This window comes from Peromyscus leucopus, chromosome 1 (genome assembly GCF_004664715.2).
Source record: "Peromyscus leucopus breed LL Stock chromosome 1, UCI_PerLeu_2.1, whole genome shotgun sequence".
Classification (NCBI taxonomy): domain Eukaryota; kingdom Metazoa; phylum Chordata; class Mammalia; order Rodentia; family Cricetidae; genus Peromyscus; species Peromyscus leucopus.
In genome coordinates this window covers 184,357,600-184,381,126 of record NC_051063.1, presented here as the reverse complement: position 1 = coordinate 184,381,126, position 23,527 = coordinate 184,357,600, and the positions used below count along the sequence as shown (strand labels likewise).

The 23,527-nt window shown below is 52.9% G+C and overlaps 3 protein-coding genes across 11 annotated transcripts; all 3 read left to right on the top strand.

Annotated features, from left to right (window-relative positions):
* Positions 1 to 14,183: 14,183 nt before the first annotated feature.
* LOC114684813 (zinc finger protein 580) lies at positions 14,184 to 16,406 on the top strand. Its single transcript, XM_028859378.1, has 2 exons — positions 14,184 to 14,357; positions 15,467 to 16,406. Exon 2 carries the CDS (start codon positions 15,479 to 15,481, stop codon positions 15,995 to 15,997), a length of 519 nt encoding a protein of 172 aa, XP_028715211.1. The 5' UTR covers positions 14,184 to 14,357; positions 15,467 to 15,478; the 3' UTR covers positions 15,998 to 16,406.
* On the top strand, positions 16,249 to 18,058 carry LOC114684826 (zinc finger protein 581-like). The gene is given in 5 exon segments (XM_037199245.1): positions 16,249 to 16,291; positions 16,582 to 16,757; positions 17,338 to 17,365; positions 17,368 to 17,574; positions 17,577 to 18,058. Coding segments are annotated over 5 exon segments (591 nt in total). The 3' UTR covers positions 17,714 to 18,058.
* A 568-nt stretch (positions 18,059 to 18,626) lies between these two features.
* On the top strand, positions 18,627 to 23,420 carry LOC114684810 (coiled-coil domain-containing protein 106-like). Of its 9 annotated transcripts, XM_037202123.1 has the most exons (7): positions 18,627 to 19,023; positions 19,335 to 19,383; positions 20,251 to 20,419; positions 20,741 to 20,917; positions 21,892 to 21,960; positions 22,090 to 22,305; positions 22,839 to 23,420. In XM_037202123.1, exons 3-7 carry the CDS (start codon positions 20,389 to 20,391, stop codon positions 23,153 to 23,155), a joined length of 810 nt encoding a protein of 269 aa, XP_037058018.1. In that variant the 5' UTR covers positions 18,627 to 19,023; positions 19,335 to 19,383; positions 20,251 to 20,388; the 3' UTR covers positions 23,156 to 23,420. The 9 variants fall into 9 exon arrangements, with proteins under 9 accessions (XP_037058018.1, XP_037058017.1, XP_037058023.1 ...); XM_037202122.1 differs by lacking the exon at positions 19,335 to 19,383; XM_037202128.1 differs by lacking the exons at positions 18,627 to 19,023; positions 19,335 to 19,383; positions 21,892 to 21,960 and adding exons at positions 19,450 to 19,615; positions 20,555 to 20,658 and having other exon boundaries at positions 20,743 to 20,917.
* The last annotated feature ends 107 nt before the right edge of the window (positions 23,421 to 23,527 follow it).

Here is a 23,527-nt window from a genome sequence, read left to right as displayed (position 1 = left end):
GGATTAAAGGTGTAAGTGCCACCATTTTCTAGCCTTTGTATCTAGTGGTTGTTCTCTGACCCCAGATAAATTTATTAGAGTACACAATATTTTGGGGAACACAATACCACCACAGTTCCCTCTTCCCAGATGACCCTAGCTTGCGTCAAGGTGACCACCACCACCACCCAAACCCAACAAATAACCAGCAACCTGTCAAAAGCCCCTGGCTGGTGTCATAGTCAGGGCTTCTGTTGCTGTGAGGAGACACCATGACCGCGGCAACTCTTATAAAGGAAAACATTTAACTGGGGCTGGCTTACAGTTTAGAGGTTTAGTCCACTGTTGTCATGTCGAGAAGCATGGCGGCATGCAGGCAGACATGGTGCTGGAGAAGGAGCTGAGAGTCCTACACCTCGATCCACAGGCAGCAGAAGGGCATACTGGGCATATTCCACACTGGGCATAGCCTGAGCGTGTCTGAGACCTAAAACCTGCGTCCACAGTGACACACCTCCTCCAAGGCCACACCCACTCCGACAAGGCCACACCCACTCCAACAAGGCCACACCTCCTAATAGTGCCCCTCCCTATGGACCAATCATTCAAACACATTAATCTACGGGGCCATTCCTATTCAAACCACCACAAGGGGACGAAAGGAATGTAAGAGCCAGGTCATGGGGGAAGGTGGTGTGGACAGACCACTGGCTATTCTTGCACAGGACCAGGGTTTGATTCCCAGCATCGACATCAGCTAGCTCACAACTGCCTGTAATTCCAATTCCAGGGTATCTGATGCTATCTTCTGGTCTCTATGAGTGCTAGCGTGCACATGATGCACATATATATGTGCAGGCACACATAAAAACATATAATTAAAAATAAAACTATCTTTAATTTTTGTAACACACATCTTGAAAGTTCTTATTAATAAAAAAAAAAAATCCAGAGCCAGGTATTGGGGTGAAAGCTGAAAGGTCAGAGAGATAGGACAAGCCACAACCGACCTCACCTTACCAACTCCTCAGCCTCCAGAGAGAGCTACTTCCTGTATTCTCATGCCTATATACCTTTCTGTGCCCTGCGGTCTCACTTCTCTCTCTGCCCAGCTACATCACTTCCTGTCTGTCTGTACAGACCTCCAGACCTCTATGGTTAACTACTGCTGAGATTAAAGCCGCGTGTTACCACACCTGGCTCTGTTCCCAGTGTGGCCTTGAACTCACAGAAATCAGATCTCTGCCTCCTGAATGCTAGGATTAGGGCTTGTGCTACCATTGCCTGACCTCTATGTTTAATATCGTGACTGGCTTTTTCCTCTGATCCTCAGATAAGCTTTATTGGAGTGCACAAATAAAATATCACCACCAATTTTTATTTTATTTAATTTATGCATATATGTGTATGGGCGCCTGCAGAGGCCAGAAGATGGAGATGTATTCTCTGGAGCTGGAGTTCCATGAATTATTGAACCATGTAATGTGGGTGCTGAGAATCAAACTCAGGTCTTTTTTTTTTTTTTTTTCAAGACAACGTTTCTCTGTGCAGCCCTGGCTGTCCTGGAACTCACTTTGTGGACCAGGCTGGCCTCAAATTCAGAGATCCACCTACCTTTGCCCTCCAAGTGCTTGGACTAAAGTCATGTGCCACTACACTCTGCTTGGCCAGAATCTTCCTGCTCTTCCACAGGACCCGAGTTTGAGCAGGTGTGCTGACACACGACTTTAGATACATGCCAGTACTCACAGAGGCCAGAAGCAAAAGCTCATGATTTTATCATCTTCATAACAAAATCAGCTTAGTCAGAACTGGGTCACTTGGCTTTTTCTCTTCTTATCTCCTCCCAGTTCAAAATGCTTGCATCTATTTTTTTTTTTCTTCAAGAACTCACAGAGATACTCCTGGTTCTGCCTCCCAAGTGCTGGGTTTAAAGATGTGGGTCACCGAGCCGGGCGGTGGTGGCGCACGCCTTTAATCCCAGCACTCGGGAGGCAGAGGCAGGCGGATCTCTGTGAGTTCGAGGCCAGCCTGGGCTACCAAGTGAGTTCCAGGAAAAGCACAAAGCTACACAGAGAAACCCTGTCTCGAAAAACAAAAACAAAAAACAAAAAACAACAACAAAAAAGATGTGGGCCACCACCGCCCGGCCATAATGCTTGCATCTCAAAACTAGTCATCCAGCAGCCAAATGGTAGTCAGGTGAGCCAGGTACTGCATGGGCACTTGACCCCGGGTTCTTAGAACTGCGGTATTTTTCTGTTTTTAAATAAACTGGAGAGATAGATAGCTCAGAGGTTATGAGCACTAGCTGTTTTCTGTAGAAACAGTGTATCAGGCTGGGAATGCAGCTGTGTGGCAGAGTGCTTGCCTGGTATGGGCAAGGTGCTAGATTCTCTCCCCAGCACAGATGGAGAAGGTGAGAGACAGAGAGATACAGAGACATAGAGAAACACAGACAGACAGAGAGACAGAACAAACCAGGACAAATAGTAGATAAGAAAATGAAAGCAAAAAAAAAAAAAAAAAAAAAAAAAAAAAAAAAGGTATCCTAACAATACCTTCAACAGTAAATCTTTTATTTTTGAGCAATGGTCTTACTACATGATCCTGGTTCTCTTGAAACTTACTATGTAGGCCACATTGACCTCAAACTTAGACAGATCTTACTCCCTCTGACTCCTGAGTGCTGGGAATAAAAATATGATTATCATGTCCAATTATTTAATTTTTTTTTTTTTTTGGTTTTTGAGACAGTGTTTCTCTGTGTAGTTTTGGTACCTGTCCTGGAGCTCGCTCTGTAGACCAGGCTGGCCTCGAACTCACAGAGATCCACCTGGCTCCCAAGTGCTGGGATTAAAGGCGTGCACCACCACTTCCTGGCCTTAATGTTATTTTTAATTGTACTATTTTTATTTTGTGTGTATAAGTGTTTTGCTTGCATGTATGCCTGTATGTATGTCAGATTTAAAAAATTGTCTACAGGCTCCCTGACACCAATATTTTATTTTAAAAAAATTGAACTAAGGGGACTTAGGCGATGGATCAGCCATTTAAGAGCACTGGCCACTTATCCAGAAGACCTGGGTTCACTTCCCAGCACCCATGTGGTCGCTCAGAACCACCTGTAACTGTAACATCCTCTTCTGACTGCCTCAGGCACAAGGCATGCATGTGGCTCACAGGCACACATGCAGGCAAAACATTCATATGCATAAAATGAAAGAAGTAAATATTTTGAAGATTAAAAAATAATGTCAAACAAAAGTTGCAAGACTCATACATGCATTTTCCTATTTTAAATGGCATCTACAGCTTAATCAGGCTCGTTTTTAATGTATTTATGTATACATTTGTTTGCTTACTGCAGGAGGCACCCATGTGCCAAGAGGCACATTTGGAGGTCACAGGTGCAGTTCTTCCTGATGCCGTGGGAGGCCCAGGGATGAATTTCAGGCCGTGAGCCTTGTTGACAAGCACCCTTACTAGCTGGGCCGGCACCTCCCAGTTTTGTTTCGGGTTTTAAATCTTATTTTATTTTTAATTGTGTGTGTGTGTGTGTCTAGGTGTGTGTGTGTGTGTCTGTGTATGTGTGTGAATGTCTCTGTGTGTGTGTATGTGTATGCATGTGTATGTGTGCATGTCTGTGTGTGTATGTGTGTATGTCTGTGTGTGTGTGTGTGTGTGCGCATGTCTGTGTGTGTGTGTGTATGTGTGTGTGTGTGTAGGTGCCTGTAGAGACCAGAAGAGGGTGTCAGATTCCCTAGAGCTGCAATTTCAGGGTGTTGTGAACCACCATGTAGGAGCTGGGGCTCAAATTGTGGTTCTCTGGAAGAACAGCCAATGCTCCCACACCCTGGGCCATCCCCAAGCCCAGCTTTTAGATAAGGTTTTCTGGTGGTGGTTGTGGTGGCGGCGCTGGTGGCGGAAGCGCCTTTAATCCCAGCACTGGGGAGGCAGAGGCAGGCAGATCTCTGAGTTCGAGGCCAGCCTGGACTACAAAGAAAAAAAAAGGGGGGGGGATAATGTTTCTGAGCAGGACAGATTCTCTGTTACCACTCAGAGCAATGAAATGAAACCACATACAGAGCAAGATACCCTTTACAGACAGCATGCAGCACGTGAGAACTAGTGCTGGTGTTATTTTCATATTTTGAAATCCTCTCTGAAATTCACGGCATTCAAGAGAATGCTGGCTGTTAAGAGATGCAAACAGTTTGAACTGGGAGGAGATAAGGAGAGAAAGGGCCATGTGATCCAGTTCTAAGCTGATTTTGGTATGAAGACAATAAAAAATCATGTGCTTTTGCTGAACTCAAAATAACAACAACAAAAAGGTGTGTTCAAGGGAGAGAGAGAGAGAGAGACCGTGATCCACATAGTAATAACTTACGTCCTTAGTCTCCAACACCCCTTCCTCAGCTTGGAATTTGTCTTTCTCTGTGGGTTACAACATCAGCCTTTTCCAGAGTCTCAATGTTAAAAGACTGTTCATTTCCCCCCCCCAATTTTTTTTTTGTTTTTTTTGAGACAGGGTTTCTCTGTGTAGCTTTGCGCCTTTCCTGGAACTCACTTGGTAGCCCAGGCTGGCCTCGAACTCACAGAGATCCACCTGGCTCTGCCTCCCGAGTGCTGGGATTAAAGGCGTGCGCCACCACCGCCCAGCCCCCCCAAATTTTAAGAAAGATTTATTGATTTTACTTTGTATATATGTTTTTTGTTTGTTTGTTTTGCTTTGTGTTTTTTTTTTTTCCCCAGACAGGCTTTCTCTGTGAGCCCAGGCTGTCCTGGAACTCATCGATCCCCCTGCCTCTGCCTCCCAATGCTGGGATTAAAGGGGTGTATGAGTGTTTTGCCTGGATGTAGGTGTGTGCTCCAGGTGTGTGCCTGGTGCCAGAGAAGGGCAGGAGAGGGCGTCATATCCCCAGGAACTGGAGTTATGCCTGGTTGAGAGCCACTTTGTGGATGACAGGAACAGAATCCCGGTCACATGCCACCATGCCCTGCTGATAACAGAATTTAAGCACAAGAGTTAGGAGAAAGAGGCACACAGAAAAGATAAAACATACTCACGCGTGGGCAGGGGCTTCTCAACAAAACCCTGCCCTTTATTGTCTTTAACAATATAGAATTATTTAACAGCATAGGATTATAGTGATCTCAAAATTTTATGGCCTGGCGGTGGTGGCGCACGCCTTTAATCCCAGCACTCGGGAGGCAGAGGCAGGTGGGTCTCTGTGAGTTCGAGGCCAGCCTGGGCTACCAAGTGAGTTCCAGGAAAGGTGCAAAGCTACACAAGAGAAACCCTGTCTCGGGAAAAAAAATTATGTTAATTTATTAAAAGATTCATTTTTTGCTGGGTGGCGGTGGCGGCGGCGGCGGCGGCGGCGGCGGCGGTGGCGGCAGCAGCGGCGCACACCTTTAATTCCAGCACTCGGGAGGCAGAGGCAGGTAGATCTCTGAGTTCAAGGCCAGCTTGGACCACAGAGTGAGTTCCAGGACAGCCAGGGCTACCCAGGGGAAAACAACAACAACAACAAAAACCAACAAAAATCATACTCCATTCATGCTAGGCATCCATCTTGGTACCCAGTCCCCCCCCCAGCAGTGTACAGCCGTGACCATCTTCTTGTACAACTGTTTGTTTGGCTTCTGTAACCTGCCTAGGCAGACAGTCAAGGACTATTTTGAGGTCACCTTGAATCTTGGCAGAGCAGCTCTTGGCTTGCTTGTGCAGATACTCAAAGTCTTCTTGTGGTTTCTGCCTTTAAAAATCCTTCCCTCGCACTACTTCGAGTGGCAATCTCTAGTTTGATTCAGAGATGGCTGTTTTGCTTTGAGCTTCAAGAAATTTAACCAATTATAATCCAGCTTGAGCTTCTGGTCTTTTCCCAGGAGTCTTGAACTCCATAACAGCTACACAGGTCTGTTCAAGGCTAGCCTGGATTATGAGACCCTGTCTCAAAATACAAAAACAAACAACAAATTTTTATATTAAAAAGGAATATCTCAGAGGCTGGAGAGATGGCTTAGCAGTTAAGAACACTGGCTGCCCCTGGCTGTGGTGGCATGTGCCTTTAATCCCAGAACTCGGGGCAGAGAGACAGGCACACTCTGTGAGTTCGAGGCCAGCCTGGTCTACAGAGTGAGTTCCAGGACAGCCAAGGCTATGCAGAGAAGCCCTGTATGGGGTGGGGGGTGGAGGATGGCACTGGCCGCTCTTCCAGACCTAGTTTTGAGTCCCGACACTCCCACGGTGGCTCACAGCCATCTTGAACTCTAGTTCTATGACATCTGATAACTCTTCTAGGCTTTTTGAGCACCAGATATGCAAGTGGCACACAGACATACATGCAGGGAAAACATCCATACACATCCTCAAACTCACAGAGATCCACCTGCCTCTGCCTCCCGAGTGCTGGGATTAAAGGTGTGCGCCACCACCACCCGGCGACTTTAAATATTTTAAATCATGTTTTTATTCATTTATTTTGTGTGTGTTTGTGTGAGTGCACATGTCCTAAGGGGTATGTGTGGTGGTCAGAGGATAACGTCCAGAGGTCAATCCTCTCCTTGCACGACGTTGGACCTGGGGTCAAACTCAGGTCATCGGGTTTGTTGGCTCTCACCTTTACCTGTAGCGCCATCTCCCAGGACCACTTGAAGGATCTCACTGTGTAGCCCTGGGTGGCCAGGAATTCACTTAGTAGACTAGGCTGTCCTGGAGCTCACAGAGCTCCACCTGCCTCTGCCTCCCGGGTGGCGCTGTTTCTCCATCCTGCATTGTAGTTGTCTGTTTATCTGTCTTCTCTGTATTTGTCTGTCCAATACAGCTGTGACTGACTTGGCAGTAAAATACACACTGGTGTGTGAGCCAGCTCCAAGGGCTGTGATGAGACTGCAGATGGATCCAGGATTCCATGGAGTGGGATATATTGGGGGGACATGCCGAGAGAAGAGTGAACAGCAAGAGCGACATCTGCATCAGCAGGAATGGGACCCATCTAGCGTGGACTGTGTCTGATTTAGCTTCAGCTAATATCAAAGGGGCAGGTCTCTCCCTGACGAGGAAACTCCACACGCTACTCTAATGGTGTGTCTATAGTTCACTGAGAGGCTGCAAGGAAAACCAAGGCTTACTCTGGGGCAGCTATGGTAGTTACCAAGATGGATACAGTCAGGTCAAGCTGAATCCATACAGCCGCCATCAGAAGCAGGGTTTCCAGAGCCGGAGAGATGGCTCAGTGGGTAAGGGTCGTTGCTGCCATGCTTGATGACTTGGGTCCAATCCCTGGGACCCACATGGTAGAAGGTGAAGGATTGACTTTCCCAGGTTGTCCTCTGACCTCCACACAAGTGCCGTGGCACGCACTCTGCCTACCAATAAATGCCGTTTAACAACATTTTTCTAAGTAGTTATGCGGATGGAGAGATGGCTCCGAGGTTGAGTGCTTCCTGCTGCTGCTGCAGAAGATTCAAGCTCAGCTCTCAGCACCCACACTGGGTGGCTCACAGCCACCTGCAGCTCCAGCTCCAGGGAGGGGAATCCCATGTCTCCTGCTAGTGCTCCCGGCAGGGCACTCACGTGGCGGCAGCAGCATATATACCCAATTAAAAAATAAAGCAGAGCACGGTGGTGCATGCCTTAAATTTCCAGCACTCAGGAGGCAGAGGCAGATAAATCTCTGTGAGTTTGAGGCCAGCCTGGTCTACAGAGTGAGTTCCAGGACAGGCTCCAAAGCTGCACAGAGAAACCCTGTCTCAAAAAGCCAAAAAACAAAACAAAAAACAAAAAACAAAAAAAAAACAAAAAACCCAAGTAAGGCTAAAAAAAAAAAAATTCAGTAGCTATGGTAGGTGGTGTCTATAATAATGAGGCAGAGGATTGCAGGTTTGAGCCCGGACTGGGCTACAAAGGAGCAGTTATGTACATTGTGGGAGTGAGGAGATAGTTTCCTCATGAATGTGCAGTGCTCTGCACAAGTAGGGAACGAAAGGCCACGTAGCTTGTAGTTTCACCTTGTCCTCCATCTAAACGTGGCTCTTCAACCTTGTTAACCCCGAGGGCCAGGGATTCTCCACTTGTGGGTCCTTTTTCACATGCCGGTAACCGTTCACTGAGGAAGTGGTCTTATTTCTAAACTAAAACATTTAAAAAATCTCTCTGTGTGTGTGTGTGTGTGTGTGTGTGTGTGTGTGTGTGTGTGCATTTGCGTGTTTATGCATGCCATGGTGTGCTTGTGGAAGTCAGTTCTCTTCTTCCATCATGTGAGTCTATTGTCAAACTCAGGCCGGGTGTCAGACAGGCTCTCGGGGTTGGCAGCAAGACCGTTTATTTATCCACGAGCCATCTCACCAGCCTGATCCTTAAGTCTTTGAATGTGAATCTCACAATCCGTGAAAATGGAGGGAACGTTTTAATAGTTTGAACTTTGTCGCCCCCATAAGGCCTGGGAGAGAGTTCCTTTATGGGGAAGTTTCATGACAATCAGCTTGGGTTTTGTCCAGTGTGCTTTCCAGTGCAGAGACTGTGACCAGGGCAAGTTAGGGAAGTAAGGGCTTATTTCACCTTACAGTCCGTCATGGAGGGAAGTCATGGCAGGACTCACGGCAGGACCTGCAGCAGAGGCCACGGAGGAGGCTGCTTACTGGCTTGATTCCCATTGCTTCTTCATTTGCTTTTTTATACATCCCAGGACTTTTTGCCTGAGAGCCCCTCCCCCCCATCAGTCATCAATCAAAAAAAAAAAAAAAAAAAAAAAAAAAGTCCCACAAACTTGCCTCCTGGCCAATCTCTTGTATATTTTGTTTGTGTTCTGACAAAGCCTGCCTGGAGATCAGAGGACGGAGCAAGTCACTAGTTAACCATTGAGGCCAGGCGGCAGTGACATGCACCTTTAATCCCAGCGTGTCCTTGAGAAGGAGGAAGCAGGAAGATCAGGAGTTCAAGGCCACTCTGGTTACAGGAGATTAAACCGGTCTAAAAGAGAAACAGAGCCAGGTGGTGGTGGCTCATGCCTTTGATCCCAGCACTAAGGAGGTGGAGACAGGAATATAAGGCAGGTGGAGACAGATTTCGTAGAGGTAAGACGTCTTTAGTGGCTGGCTGCTCTGCTCTCTGGTCTTTCAGCTTTCGCCCTCCACTCCTGACTCTGGCTGCTATTGTTTAGACTAATTAGGATCTCTATTCACCAGTCTACTGGAGACATTTTTTTTCTATTGTGATTCCCTTCCCAGTGTACTCTAGCTTGTGTCAAGTTGACAAAGAAAACAAAAACAAACAAAAAGTAGCTGGGAGGTGGTGGCGCATGCCATTAATCCCAGCCCTGGGAAGGCAGAGGCTGGCAGATCTGTGAGTTCAAGGTCAGCCTGGGCTACAGAGTGAGTTTCAGGACAGCCGGAGCTACACAACCCAGCACAGGCTTCCTATGCTGGTCCCCCAAGAGTCACATGGTTCAGAGGCTCCACAGAGCTGACTTAGTGGCATGTTCTAGTGCTTCCGGGAAGAGTGACGGTGTGGCCGTTGGTATGGGGCTGGATTAGTAGTCACCGTTCCCGGATCCTCCCCAGGGTGTCCCGTGTCAGCCTGGGAGGCTGCACAGCCACGGCAGCATGGCCGCCAGATCGAATGGTTGACCCCAACTGTGGGCTACGCTGGAAACCCACAGGTGCCGGGGAGGCAGCGGCGTGGGACACCTGGCAGAGGGAATTTTAATTAATCCCTTCTCCTTTCAAGCTCCAGATTCCAAACTTCTGCCCACCCTGTTCCCGATGGTGCCAGAGGCCTCCTCTTTCACCTCTTCTGTTCTCCGTGGATTCTGTCTTCTCTATCCTCCCCCTTGTCGTCCCCCCCCCTTGAAAACAGTGTCATTGGTGGGAGTGGTATCTCCTGCTGTGTATAGTCGAGGAGCCCCTTGTCCCTGTATCCCTGGGCCTGAGCTGGCGAGAGATTCCATTGTCCGTGGAATATGAAAGCCCTCGAGAGTTGCCTGTGCCTGGGACACTGGAGCCCAAGGCAACATCAGCGCCGCAGTCAGTGGGGAGCCCCTCAAGGGTGCCAGCGTTCCAGAAGGGCATTGCTTCACACACAGCTTCCGGCATCAGCCCTGGCTCACACTTGGTCTTTACGGTCCTGGTGATGGTTGGAAGCTCCGCAGTTGGCGTCCCCCGTTCGGGCCAACAGGGCCGGATAATGGACGGGAAAACTGCGTTCCTGCTGGGTGGCACAAAGCCAAACAACTCAGGCCAGCGAGGAGGCTCTCCAGGTAGAAGTGCTCACTGCCTGCTGTCCTGCATTTGATCCTTGGAACAGACTATGGAAGGAGAAAAGCAACGCCCGCAAGTTGTCCTCTGACTTCCACACGTGTGCGATGACGTGCACACACTCACCTGTGCGCGCACACACAGGCTGACAATACAAATTCAAAGACTTTCTTCAAGTCGTATTTTTGTTTAATGGACGTTTGTTGCCTTGCTTGCATGTATGTGTGGGCACTGCGTGTGTGCAGTGCCCTCAGAAGCAAGAGGAACGTGTCAGACCTTCCGCACCGGAGCTCTGAGCCACCACGTGAGTTCTGGGAATTAAGCCCGAGTCCTCTGGGAGAGCAGTCAGTGCTCTTAAAGCTGAGCCATCTCTCCAGCCCAGACAATAACGTATTTTCTATAACGCAAAGTGACTCCCTTTCTGGGCCCAGGGATGGCAGCCACACGTGCTGGCTCCCACCTGTATTCCCCAGCACTTGGGAAGTGGAGACAGGAGGACCCGGAGGCGAGGCTAGCCTCAGCTACACAAGACGCTTTCTTATAAGTGTCTTGTGGCAAAAGGAAAGACAGAAAGAGGATACAAACAGGAAAGAAGCCAATTGTCCCTTCTTGCAGGTAACATGATTCTACACTCAAAAGACCCTATGGGCCTCACCAGTAAGAAATTAGGAAAAATAGTCCATTCACAATAGCTTAAACTAGAAACGTATCTCAGACTGAGTCAACCTAACCAAGGAGGTGAAAGACCTCCACAATGAAAACCTTTAAGACATTGAAAAGAGAAGCGAAAGAAGACAGCAGTGATTAGATGATGGACAGACAGACATTCCATGTTCCGGTTCTGACAGAATTAGTACTGTGGAAATGGCTGTCATTACCAAAAGCAGTCTACTCTGCTTTTATATTTTATATGGCTCAAAGCCTACCCAGGGAACTGTGAGCCTGGGTCCTGAGCACTACCTACTGTTAAAGCAGTACAGATGGCCTCAGGCTCAGACGACTGGAGGCACAGACTCTGTGTGTGTGTGTGTGTGTGTGTGTGTGTGTGTGTGTGTGTATGTGTGTGACCTGTGTTCATGTGCCCTCAGAAGCCAGTTCCCCTGGAGGGAACTAGTGTCAGTGAGCCACCTCATGTGGGTTCTGGGTTCCGAACTCAGGACCTCTGGAAGAGCATGGTGTGCTCTGAACTGCTGAGCCATCTCTCCGCCCCTGACAAGGTTCTGGATGTGCAAGTGTAACATTCAATTCAGTTGTCTGAAGAATCCTATCAGGCCACCGGAGGCTGCAGCACTAGGAAGAAAGTGGACACTGGCGTCCAGGGGAGAAGCTGCCAGGACGGTGGCTTCAAAAACAGAGTGGAGGACCGGGCCGCGTGGCGCACGTCTTTAACCCCGGCACTCGGGAAGCAGAGGCAGGCGGATCTCTGAGAGTTGAGGCCAGCTTGGTCCACATTGTGAGTTCCAGGACGGCCAGATTCTGTCTTAAAACAAAACTAAAAACTAAATCAAACCCAACCAAATCCACTACTACCACCAACCCCGCTCCCACCCCCAAACAAACAAACAAACAAACAGTGGAACCTATCAGGGCATGGATCTGATGGAAGATGAAGCCTATTTGTCTGGCTTTTGGGGGTGGGGGGAAATGAGACACTAAAGTGTTGGGGATCTCCCCTAAAGCTGCCCTCCCCTGACCCCACCCAAAGAAAGCCCGCTGAGGGCCAGCCCCTCCCCCAGGGCTGCTCAGGACCACGCCTACAGGGTATTTGAGACCCAGTTGCCAGACCTGCCCTGTGCTCTCTCTCCTGCCTCCCCCAGAGTCACCCAGGAGTTGCTTTGCTCTGTTTATTAAACCTGGACTCATTAATTTGGCCTGATCTGACTTTTTGCACACTCACTACTGGGGGATTTTTACTTATCACGAAGGGTTTAGATTTATGCTGATTTCTGGTGAGATTGTGGTAGGAATTTAGCAGAGTCACTATATTTGGGGTAGACATAAGAAAGAACAGCTGTTTTCTAGAAGTACTTTGACCTTGAAGAATCCTTTCAGATAACAGTGATTTGCTGAAAGGGCATTACAGCCACTCTATGATTTTGGTCACAAGATGCCTCAGGCACACCTGAGGCTTTTGTCTATTGTGTATTGCAAATGATATATAATAAAGGACTAGAGTCATGGGGGCATGTGATGCTCTCCTTCAGTCAGACATGTAAATTAGATTAGGGATCTTGGTATGAGGAAATACTTTGAATAACAATCAATAAATATGACTTTGTATGGCTGTTTGGGGTTCAGTCCATCAGAGAGGCTGGACCTTTCATCTTGAAGTGCCTTCTTTCTTCAACTGACCCATGCTACACAGTGCAGCCTGATAGAGACTTTATCATGATCGTATCCAAGGTAGGAGGCAGGGATGCCCCCTGTGGTTTGAGGGGGTGGGGGAGCCAAATCCAGGGTTTGGGGCATACTAAGCAAATGCTATACCATCCAGTAGTGTCTTTGTTTGTTTGTTTGTTTGTTTTTTGGTTTTTTTCGAGACAGGGTTTCTCTGGGTAGCTTTGCGCCTTTCCTGGGACTCACTTGGTAGCCCAGGCTGGCCTCGAACTCACAGAGATCCGCCTGGCTCTGCCTCCCGAGTGCTGGGATTAAAGGCGTGCACCACCACAGCTCGGCTATTTCCAGTTGTTGCTCCCTCTCAACTTCTAGTACATGGTTCCTGCACTTAGACCTAGATGCGCACGACGCACCCCTAATGGCTTCTCGCGTCCTCGCTGGTCCAGGCTGCATAACAGTGAATGCTCAGACCCTCCGCGAAGGGCCCAGAGCGCTGGCTACACTGGGCAAAGGGCTCCAGTGCCCTTGCCTGCACTCTTCTCCATTCCGGAAAACCCGCTTCCTTGACTGCATAATACGTAGAAAGTCTGGTTCTCTGAGTCTCAGCTTCCCCATGTATTCAATGGAAAGTATACACCTTCCCATGCCTGTGCCTAGAGTGTCTGGCATCCTCTGGGCTTTACTTTCCCCACCTGATCACTGGCAAGAATCACAGGCCTCCCCCCCAAACCTTTGTTTTGAGACATGTGAGTGTCATGTCTCCCAGGCTGGCTTTCAACTCGCTATGTTGCTGAAGATGACCTTGAACTTCTGATTCTCCAGTTTCCACTTCTGGAGAGCTGGGATTAAAGGCTTGAGTGAGATACTACTACACCCGGAGGATCGAACCCAGAGGGCACGGTAAAGCACTCTACCGACTGAGCTATACCTCAAGCTCTGCTCCCACTTCGATACCTAAAGCTCCAGGTTTCAGTTTTCCCATATGCTCGGCAAGAGCATTTCCCTTTCTATGTCAGTATCTGGTGTAAGCGTTGCAGCTCGTATGGAAAGGTATTTTAGCGACCGAGAGCCAAGGAATATCACAGAGTCACTGTAAGCCTAGCCCCTTTTTACCTTACATCTGGTCTTCTCCAGCCTATTTCCCCGTATGTTTAGTGGAGCACGTATACCTCACCTAATCTGGCAACGTCTTCTTTGGGCATTGGCTTCCCCGTGCCCCGCCAGGGCAAACATCTGGCCTCTGGACCTCAGCCTCTCCATTTGCTCAACCAACAGGAACACCCTTTCTCTACCTTAAGTGGCTTTGCCTGAGCGGAAAGGGGAGGGAGGCAGGGTGGAAAGATGGCCAACTGCACATTCCAATTCTTTAAGGGTGGTTTGCGAGACTTCACGGGGTCAAGCTTCAGTTTACTGGCCATTCAAAGCCAAGGAACGGCTCTTGCTGAGGACGGGGGCACGCAATGGGGAACTGTTCTTCTGCAGGTCCCCCTCGCTGGCCACGCGCCAACCTCCCCCCCGGCCCCCACCGCGCGCTCCCACTAGAGGGGCCGACTCCGGCGTCGGAACCTTCGTGCGTGGAGCGTGCGTTTCTGATCGGCGCTCTTTCCAGGGACGCCGTCGCCCCTCGCGCCCCTGCGCCCCCCGACCCGCGTCCCCGGCGCCGCCGGCCCGGAGCTACCCGGAAGCTCGCTCCTGCCGCGGCGCTCGTCAGGGCAAGCCCGGGTCCGTCCGGGACCTCGGCCCCGCTCTCCCCCGGACCCGAGAGGCTGCTGCACCGGGTACGGGGGCCGGGATGGAGGGAGGAGCCTGGCTCGGGCTGGGCGCGAGGCCGGCAGGGCTCTGGGTGTGGGTCGGGGGCCGTGAGGCTGGGAGACAGGGGCGTCGGGAAGGCAGGGCTCCTTATGGAAGCCGGTGGAGTAGGGAGGCCCTGGGGATATAACGGGATCGGGTGGTTCAGAGGACCAAGGCGCTAGAGCGCCCCAGGCGCGGGACCGTGCATCATAGAACCCGGGAGGTGAAGAGAGACAAGAGATGCCAGCTGCATCTAGAGAGGAGGGACCAAGGTTAGGGAGAGCTGGCGTGGGAACGGGAAACCAGAAGGTCCCGTGTCTGGCTGCAAATGGGAGGAGGCTCCACGGTGGCGGCGGCGGTGGAGAGAGAAAGAAGATGTCAGGATACTTTCCGGGGGAGGGGAGGGGGCTGGGGATGGTGGTGAAGGAAGAAATGCAACAAGATGGGGGCGCATATATGAGGAAGGCAGTTGAGGATGAAGTAGAGACGATGTGGGAAGAGAATGGCGAGACCTCTAAGTGCGGAGTGTGGGGATAACATAAAAGAGCCCCGAGTGGAAAGTGGGGAATTGGGTTAGTGGGACTCCGGGCAAGTATCTAGGGAGGGAACTTGAGGCCACGACAACTGTGGAGATTTGGGAGGCCCCGAAGGGCATCGAGTCGGGTGGAGGTCCCCCACCCCCAGGGTGTTGTGGGACCCGAGGGAGAGGATTAAGCCGGAGCTTGAGTAGAGCTCTGGCAAAGAGGGAAGGGTAGATGGGAGAAAAATCCCGGAGGCCGGCCGCCAGGGCCTGGAATGTGAGATTAGAGAGGACCTAAAGGGAGAGAATGGACTTGGAGACGGATTGCGGTGGGTGGGGATGGGCGGAGGGAATCCGGAGGATGTCCGAGGTTCTGACCTGAGTCGGGTGGAGCTGGGTGTTGCCCAGCCCTGGTGGAGGAGTCCCAGAGAGGAGGACTGGAATCAGTTTTCACTTTGTAGGGAGGTAGGTCAGTAGCACAGAGTCTGGCAGAGAATAGGAACACCTTCCTTTTTAGGAATTTTTTTCCTGAAAGGAAGAGACGATCTTAACTTCTCTTCCCTCCGCCGCTCCCAGCTGCCGCTCCAGATGCTGCTGCTGCCGCCGCGGCCACCCCACCCTCGGTCCTCCTCCCCGGAGGTCATGGACCCACCGCCCCCCAAGACTCCCCCTTTTCCCAAGGCGGAAGGCCCCTCCTCCACTTCTTCCTCGGTGGCGGGGCCGCGACAACCGCGGCTGGGCCGCCACCTGCTCATCGACGCCAACGGGGTCCCCTACACGTACACGGTGCAGCTGGAGGAGGAACCTCGGGGCCCGCCGCAGCGCGAGGCGACCCCGGGAGAGCCGGGTCCTCGCAAGGGCTACAGCTGCCCAGAGTGCGCCCGTGTCTTTGCCAGCCCTCTACGGCTGCAGAGCCACCGCGTGTCGCACTCGGACCTCAAGCCCTTTACATGTGGTGCTTGCGGCAAAGCCTTCAAGCGCTCCAGCCACCTGTCGCGGCACCGCGCCACCCACCGCGCGCGTGCTGGCCCACCGCACACCTGCCCGCTCTGTCCACGCCGCTTCCAGGACGCCTCGGAGCTGGCGCAGCACGTGCGCCTGCACTGAGCTCCGCCCTGCCCTCTCTGGGCCACCACGTCTGACCCGCACAGCGTCACACCCACACAGTCCCAGTTCTGCTGAGGTTACTGCCTTACCCTAGGCCTCAGTTTCCCCACCTGTCCCCAAAGAGAAACATCATTTTGTCTTTTCTCCGTCTAGCTGTGTGATGTAGACCAAAGTTGTTGCCCCTCTGGGCCTGGGTGTCAGTTGGAACTGGGCTTTGGTCTGGCTGCGCTGGGTGTACGCCTTTGCAAGTGATGCGGCCTCTCCTGAGTCTTGGTTTTCTACTCTTGCCAAGAGGTGAGGTCCTCGTGGAAGACATGGCAAAAGCACCAGCACGGTCTGGATCATCTCTGTACTTCCCTCTAATGCCCACGACCCCTCATTCTTTCCCCAATAAACATTCCGCACTTCACTCTCAGGCTCTTGCTTGCGTGTGGGTTGAATGTTGGGAGAAGGGAGATTGGGTCCTGACCGCTAACACCTAGGAACCTTGTGCTCTAAGTGCGTTTCCTACCGGAGCTATTTTCTGATGCTCAGACGACCCGCCCTCTCCTGGACCCTCGTCTCTCTGAGTCTCTATTTCCCAGACCCGGTACTGCCAGGTGCTGACTGTAGCCAAGGGTTTCTGGTCCCTCTGCCGCCTACAGCTGTGGGCGCAACCCGGGGCTGTCGCGGGCCGCCCGGACCCGAGATGCTGCTGCACTGGGTACCAGGCATGGGAGGAGGCATGGAGACCGAGCGGCAGCAGAGGGGGCGGAGCCCGGTAGGACCGCGTCCCAAAGGGCAGCTTTTCGGAAACTTGCTGGGAAATCTCCAAAGGCGGGGGCTGCGGACCATGAAAGAACCACGGGTGGGGCCTGTAGTGGAAGAACCTAGACACAGTGGATGGACCCACTTTTAGACCGGGTGGTGGTCAGAGCGCGGGAGAGTCCCGGAGGGCCACGACATGTCGTGCAGGATGGCTGCAGAGTGACCGCAGGAGGGCGCACGGGGGGAGGGGACTGAGGTCTTGACTTATAGAGGGAAAGCGACTGCGTGAATATAGTGGGTAGTGGAGCCCAGAAGAGAGACTCCAGGGGCCTTATAGGGACAACGCAGAGGACCTTGGGCAGAGCACATAGCAAGAACGGAGTCCTTGTTCCCTTCTCCCGTAGATCCTCTCATACTCTCTCCCATCCATCAGGCCTCATTGACATCTGGGGATGCTGGTGCTGTTTCCTCGCTGCTCCCAGACCCAGGCACTTCCCTCTATTGAGGCCATGGAGGGGCCCCCTCTCTCGGACAGGTGGGTCCCCAGGCTTCATTCCCTTCAAGGCTCAGCGATATCTTCTCATTGACACTAGGGTGTCCCCTACCTAGTGCTGGTGGACAAGGGGCACAGAGGGAGGCCGGGGCCAATGGGACTTCGGTTCAGAAAAAGTGCTACAGCTGTCCGGTGTGCGTTAGGGTCTTCCAGTACATGTCTTACCTTCAGGGACACAGCATCACCTACTCCGAGGTGACGCCCTTCAAATGCGACACCTGCGGGAAGGCATTCAAGCGGGCCAGTCACCTTGAGCGGCACCACTCCATTCATAGGGCAGGTGCCCTCCCCGCTTCCGGGATGAGGGTGAGTTGGCCCAGCACATCCGTGGACGCCCATTCCAGTGCCTGCATTGCCCGTGCTGCTTTACCGAGCAGAACACACCACAGAAGTACACTCGGTGGAAGCATCCATGAACTGTTCCTGGGGACCCCAGGGATCCTGGGTCTCCTGAATCAGACACTGGCCTGAGTTGCAGGCTGGCTTTCAGGGTCCTGGACACAAACCCTCTTTGACGTGAGCCTTGCCTGGAAGAGTCTCTGAGCTGTTAGTGCATCATGGTGCTGTGGAGCTATGATGGGAATGAGCCCTCAAAGAGGCCAGCCCTGCATCTTGAACACTTGGGATATTATTCTGGAGTCCTGACCGGAGGGATGGAGGACAATGCTGTTTGGGAAAACTCTTACCTCAGAAGTTTTGGTGGGCTGTCAAAAGTCTCCTCTGTTTTGACATTGGAGGTAGGGCCCTAGACTAGACACCCAATAAACACCCCATTCTCAATCACTGCTTAAAGTTTTTGAGCTATCTTAGTTTACACTCGCCACCTGGTACAAAGACCTTGGCTGGGGAATGGGAAAGTTTGCCTTTCTCCTCTGGAGTTAGGCCCACTTCAGTTCCTCCAAACCTGCATCTATTTGTTTATTGATACAAGGTTGTAATGTAGCTCAGGGTACCAGTAGACTTATGACCTTGCCTCCACATCCTGGGTACTGGAACTCAGGGCTTTTTGCATGCTAGGCACCCTACAGACAGGGTACATTCCCAGCTCCTTTGGAAATATGAAACACCACCCCTCCCCCACTTAAATTACAACCCACATTAATAGACCTAAAAAAAAAAGCAGCCCAAAACATAAGCACACCAAAGGTATGTGGAACAGTTTTAACGGTAGTTACCTTTAGTGTGCACAGGACACACTTATATTTTAAATCTAGAGTTCACCTTCCTAAATACAGTTCTCTGCGGTTTGAAGTCCTGATCTAGGGCAGGTGGCTCCCCCTGGACTTGCTGACCCAGGCTGCAGCTGATTCGTAAAGTGAAGCGCGAGAGGAAGCTGCTTGTCTCTTGGTGACACGTTCAGCCTCCCTCTCTGCAAGGTTAACGCCATGCCTCCATTAGGAAGGCTTCATAACCATAAGACAGGCTGTTGCTTGTGAGACGGAGAGGCAGGTGGAACCTTGCTGCAGGCCTAATAAACATGTCTTCCCCGTCCCCTTTGACGCCGGTTTTGTGGCAGATGCAGTTAGCTTCTTACATGACTCCTTTCGGGGCGGAGGGGCGAGTAGGAGTGTCTTAAGCCGGGGCTTCTACTCCACCGCCTGACTTCAAATAATACCGAGCGCGCTTGGATCTTAAGCCCAAGAGTGCTCCCTGTCTGGGCTGAGCCTTTGGGGTCACACCACTGCATCGGCGTAAAGGCCCCAGAGAGCAACTTCCCACTTAACGGGTGAGTAAACTGAGGCTAGGGAGGAATGAGGCAGCAGGGATTGGAGTGTAGCTGTTCTACAGGCGGCTATTCCTGACCCACACTCTGCGGAGATACAGCCACCACACAACCCATTCTCACATCTGGCTCTCGTATTCCTTTAAACCTTTTCGTGGATGGGGTTGGGGGTTATGGCTGGCTGAGGCGTATAGGACCAGAGGTGTGTGTGCGCGCCAGCTCCCCGGGGATCATTAAAAGGGGACTCAAGCTTCGCCTCAGTTTTCCTCGCTGCCTCATACCTTCTGACTTTTCTTGGCCCACCGGGCACACAGCCACTCACCCGGAGGACCCCTGTTGTCAGCTGTGCAGGATGAGAATTTCGTGAGGATCCCTGCCTGGGCTCTGGGAAGGGAGGGGGAGTGGGGGTGGGTGGGTTGCAAGGGGCTATCGCGCAAGTGCGGCCCGACCTCCGCGCAAACGGTGGGCCTCACCTGGGCTCCGAGAAGAGGCGCGCCAGGCCTGGCCGGCCGGATCCCGCCAGTGCCTGCGTCCCGGCACGCTCCGTCCTCCACTCCCGAGACTCCCCCTCCGCTGCCGCTGCGCCCGCTTGCTGGTGGGTGGGCGCTTCTCCGCGACACTTTGCAGACGCTCCCCAACGCCGGGCATGGGCGCCGCCGCCACCGTCGGTCCCAGGGCTGGAGTCCTTGCGCGGGTGGGTGAGAGCGGGGCCCGGGCCCTTGTACCCTGAGCACCCAAGGGCGGGGAATGGTGCCCACGGTCGCCACTCCCATGCTGGTTGCCCTTTCTGGGACCTTTTGCCACGGCCACCCCCTCCCACCCGTGGGACAAAGGGCGGGGGCGCATCCCCACGCGTGACCTCCCCCGCACTGCGCACGCGCCCAGCCCCCACTTCGGGGGAGGGGCTCTGCTAGCCCGCACAAGTGCAGGAGGAATGGGCGGCTGGGACAGGGGGACGCCTGCAGGATGGACCCCCCACCCCACGCGTGGAAGTTAGGGGTGGTTTCTCCCTTCCATTTATGGCTTTGGGTCCGGAGATGGCCCACGATGAGGGTCCTTCCTATTCAGGCCAAAGTGTCTCTGTGGTGTTGACCCCATGAAGAGCCAAAGAATCTAAGGGTCGAACTCCTTCATAACCAAGAGTCCTCTCGCCGAGCCCCCTCGCTCTGGGTACACGATTTGGAAACCTCAGTGTCTCTGTCCAGGAGTATGGGTTCTTTCCTCCCTCAGACCATGGCTCCAGGCCGGTGATCCCTCCCAACTCCAGAGGAACAGGTACCCCACCTCTCCAGGAGCTGACTACATTCGGTGACCTGTTTCTGTCCAGTGCCCGAAGGCTCGGCTGCTGGGTCTGCTGGAAGCCTCGCTATGAATGACCGAAGCAACCGTAGGCGGACAAGTGAGGCACTTGGGGACCCTTTGCTCATCCTCGGGCCGACATTCTGGTTCCCTCTATCCACGGGGAAGTTATGGTTGGGGGTGGTCTGAAAGGGCCAGGCCGCTTCTGGGGTGACCTGCACTGGCCTCTCTCCAGTGAAGGACGAAGAGACCTTTGAGATCTCCATCCCCTTCGAAGAGGCACCCCACTTAGACTCACAGATCTTCTACAGTCTGAGTCCTCTCAGAGAAATTGTGAGGGTGAGCTGAAAGGGCGTGGAGGGACTGGACTCAGGTGGGGTACTGCCTCACCCTGGGGCATGACCTCTGCTGTTGTCCCTAGAGCCTCCAGAGGCCACCTCCCCGACCCTGGCCCTGATGAACAGTGTCAAGGCCCAGCTGCACATGGCCCTGGAGAGGAACTCGTGGTTGCAGAAGCGCATTGAGGACCTGGAGGAGGAGAGGGACTTTCTACGGTGTCAGCTGGACAAATTCATTTCCTCAGCCCGGATGGATGCAGGTGGGGGCGGGGACACACCGTTCCCCCCAGGACCCCGGGATTCAAAGCCCACTGTTGGGCCGACCTGATGAGGACTTGCCATCCTTCCACTAAGAACCATGATATTTTAGGGTCTTCCCACCCAGCCATTTCCTTCGTGGTGTCAAAGACTCATGTCCTACCCTGTCACAGACTGTCCCTAACCCACTAGCCTCAAGCACTTGGTGTAACTGAGTCTGGATTTCCAGCCCAGGTTCCTCATCTTAGGGGAAATGTCCCTTGTCCCCTTGCCAGTAGGCCACCGGATTCCTCGGAGGGGCCCTGCCCACACCCCAGGACTTCTGAATCATATATTCCAACCATCAGAGGTGCCCTGGAATAACAAATCAGTGGTCTGTTTCCCACCACCCTGTTTTGTATGCCTTGGCTAACGGTTTTTATTCCTCAGAGAGAGAGAGAGAGAGAGAGAGAGAGAGAGAGAGAGAGAGAGAGAGAGTGTGTGTGTGTGTGTGTGTGTGAGTTGTCCCCTAAACTCTGCCACAGGGTCCTGGCAGATTCCACCACTCTGCCTTGCGCTCATTTATGACGGGCAGCATGGCAGTGTCTGCTCTTCCTGCCACATTCCTCATTCGATGCTGCCCTTCCCTAGACTTCAGCTCAGGTCTTGGAGAACTTAACCTTTATTCAGGCCAGAACCGAACCTCTGTATCCAGCTGAGCTGCTGGCAGGCTTTCCAGCTGGTGATGTCAAAAGCCCCAGCAACGGGACTAAGGGATCTCAGTTCCTGGGGACCCAGCCTTGGGATGGCATCATGTATGTCCCCTCTCCCTACACTGAGAACTCTATCCCCAGAGTACTGACTTCAGTCCTCTTCAGGAGTCCCTCTCCTTTGGAAGAAGCTGAGTCTGAGCCTCAGTTGGCTCCCTGTTCAGGGAAATGTAGTTAGCCTTCTCCAGCACCCAAACTGAACTCTGATATCCAACCCTCTCACCCAGAGCCTTGCCTGCCTCTGGAGGCCCCCGGATATGTTCCCCTACAGAAACCCCACATCATCACAGAGCCCAGTGAGTTCCTTGAATCTGGGGCTTCACCCTGTCCCCATCCCGAAGACCTAGCCTCCAGGTCCATTTTTCCCCTCCCTTCAGGGCAGCGATAGGACATTGTGTCACAGTTCATTTTTTGTCTCTCCTCAGAGGACCACTGCCGGATGAAGCCTGGGCCACGGAGGGTTGACGGGGACAGCAGCCGGGCTGGGGTTGGGGGAGAAGCTTCAGACCCGGAGTCCGCAGCCTCCTCCTTCAGTGGGGCGTCCGAAGAGGGCAGTACCGGGGAAAGGAAGAGGCAGAAGCCCAAGGGAAGTACTGGCCGGCGGCGATTTGGGAAGCCCAAGGCTCGAGAGAGGCAGCGGGGTGAGTGGGGACATGTGATGGCCTGTTGGGGGGTGTCCACCTGCTATTGAAGTGTGAGTTCTGCCGCGATGCCCCAACTTACCCATATACAAACCCACCAGACTCGGCCCCATCTCCTGAGTTAATTTCAAATTTCCGTTTACACCAACCGGCAGTCAGTCCTGTTTCCTCCTCAGAAAGGAGGCCTCTGGGCCCATCTCACAGGTGTTAGCCTTCCCCAGCATGCGCAGCCTCTCCTTTCCTCTGGTGTCCTGGCCTCTCTTCTTCAATCTCCCCCTGGTCCATCTCTACTTCTTACTCTGGTCTCTCCTGTTCCTGTTTTACTCTCCCTTCCCTTCCTCGATTTTCTCCCCGCTTCCTTTCTAACGTGTGTGTGTGTGTGTGTGTGTGTGTGTGTGTGTGTGTGTGCATGTGCATGCATGTGCGCCTTTCACCCCACCTTTCCTCCTCATGCCTGCCCTGCTGTTTCTCCCTGGGTTCCCCACATGGCTGTCTTTCCCCGTTCTCCTCTTTCTGTCCGTCTGGCCCTGCAGTGAAGGACGCTGATGGGGTCCTCTGCCGCTACAAGAAGATCCTGGGCACCTTCCAGAAGCTCAAGAGCATGTCTCGAGCCTTTGAGCACCACCGCGTGGACCGGAACACGGTGGCGCTGACCACGCCCATCGCGGAGCTGCTCATTGTGGCTCCCGAGAAGCTGGCTGAGGTCGGAGAGTTCGACCCTTCCAAGGAGCGCCTGCTGGAGTACTCCCGCCGCTGCTTCCTGGCGCTGGACGACGAGACTCTCAAGAAGGTGCAGGCTCTCAAAAAGAGCAAGCTCCTCTTGCCCATCACCTACCGCTTCAAGCGGTGATGCCGGCGGCGGCCCACACGCCTCCCCGCCCCGCAGATCGCTGCCAAGGCTGGGGTCCCCCCCGCACCCCCGGGGCCCCCTGCCGCCCTCCCCGAGCACTGGGCCCTGCCCCTCGGCCGCCCACGCTGGGCATGCCATCTCCATTCCACCCAGCAAGGGCGGCCAGCTCGGCCCCCTGGCCAGGGGCAGCCCATCTGCATCTTACACGAAGACAGAGCATTATTCAGAGAATTTAAATTAAAGAGACATGAACATTTTCAATAAACTGGGGCCCAGGTCTTCCTAGAAAGGGGCCGGGCCGGGAGGGGGGTCCGTCGCCACGGAGACCGGGACGGGGGCGCTCGGGCTGGAGCCTCCGGAGAGGCTGGGGAG

Excerpts from the sequence above, each read along its gene's own strand:
- LOC114684810 (XM_037202128.1), top strand. The coding sequence starts at position 20,389 with ATGAATGACCGAAGCAACCGTAGGCGGACAA. Across the intron at positions 20,420-20,554 it reads AAGCAACCGTAGGCGGACAA|TGAAGGACGAAGAGACCTTT; the intron begins GTGAGGCACTTG and ends GCCTCTCTCCAG. Across the intron at positions 20,659-20,742 it reads CTCTCAGAGAAATTGTGAGG|CCTCCAGAGGCCACCTCCCC; the intron begins GTGAGCTGAAAG and ends TTGTCCCTAGAG.
- LOC114684813 (XM_028859378.1), top strand. The coding sequence starts at position 15,479 with ATGCTGCTGCTGCCGCCGCGGCCACCCCACCCTCGGTCCTCCTCCCCG.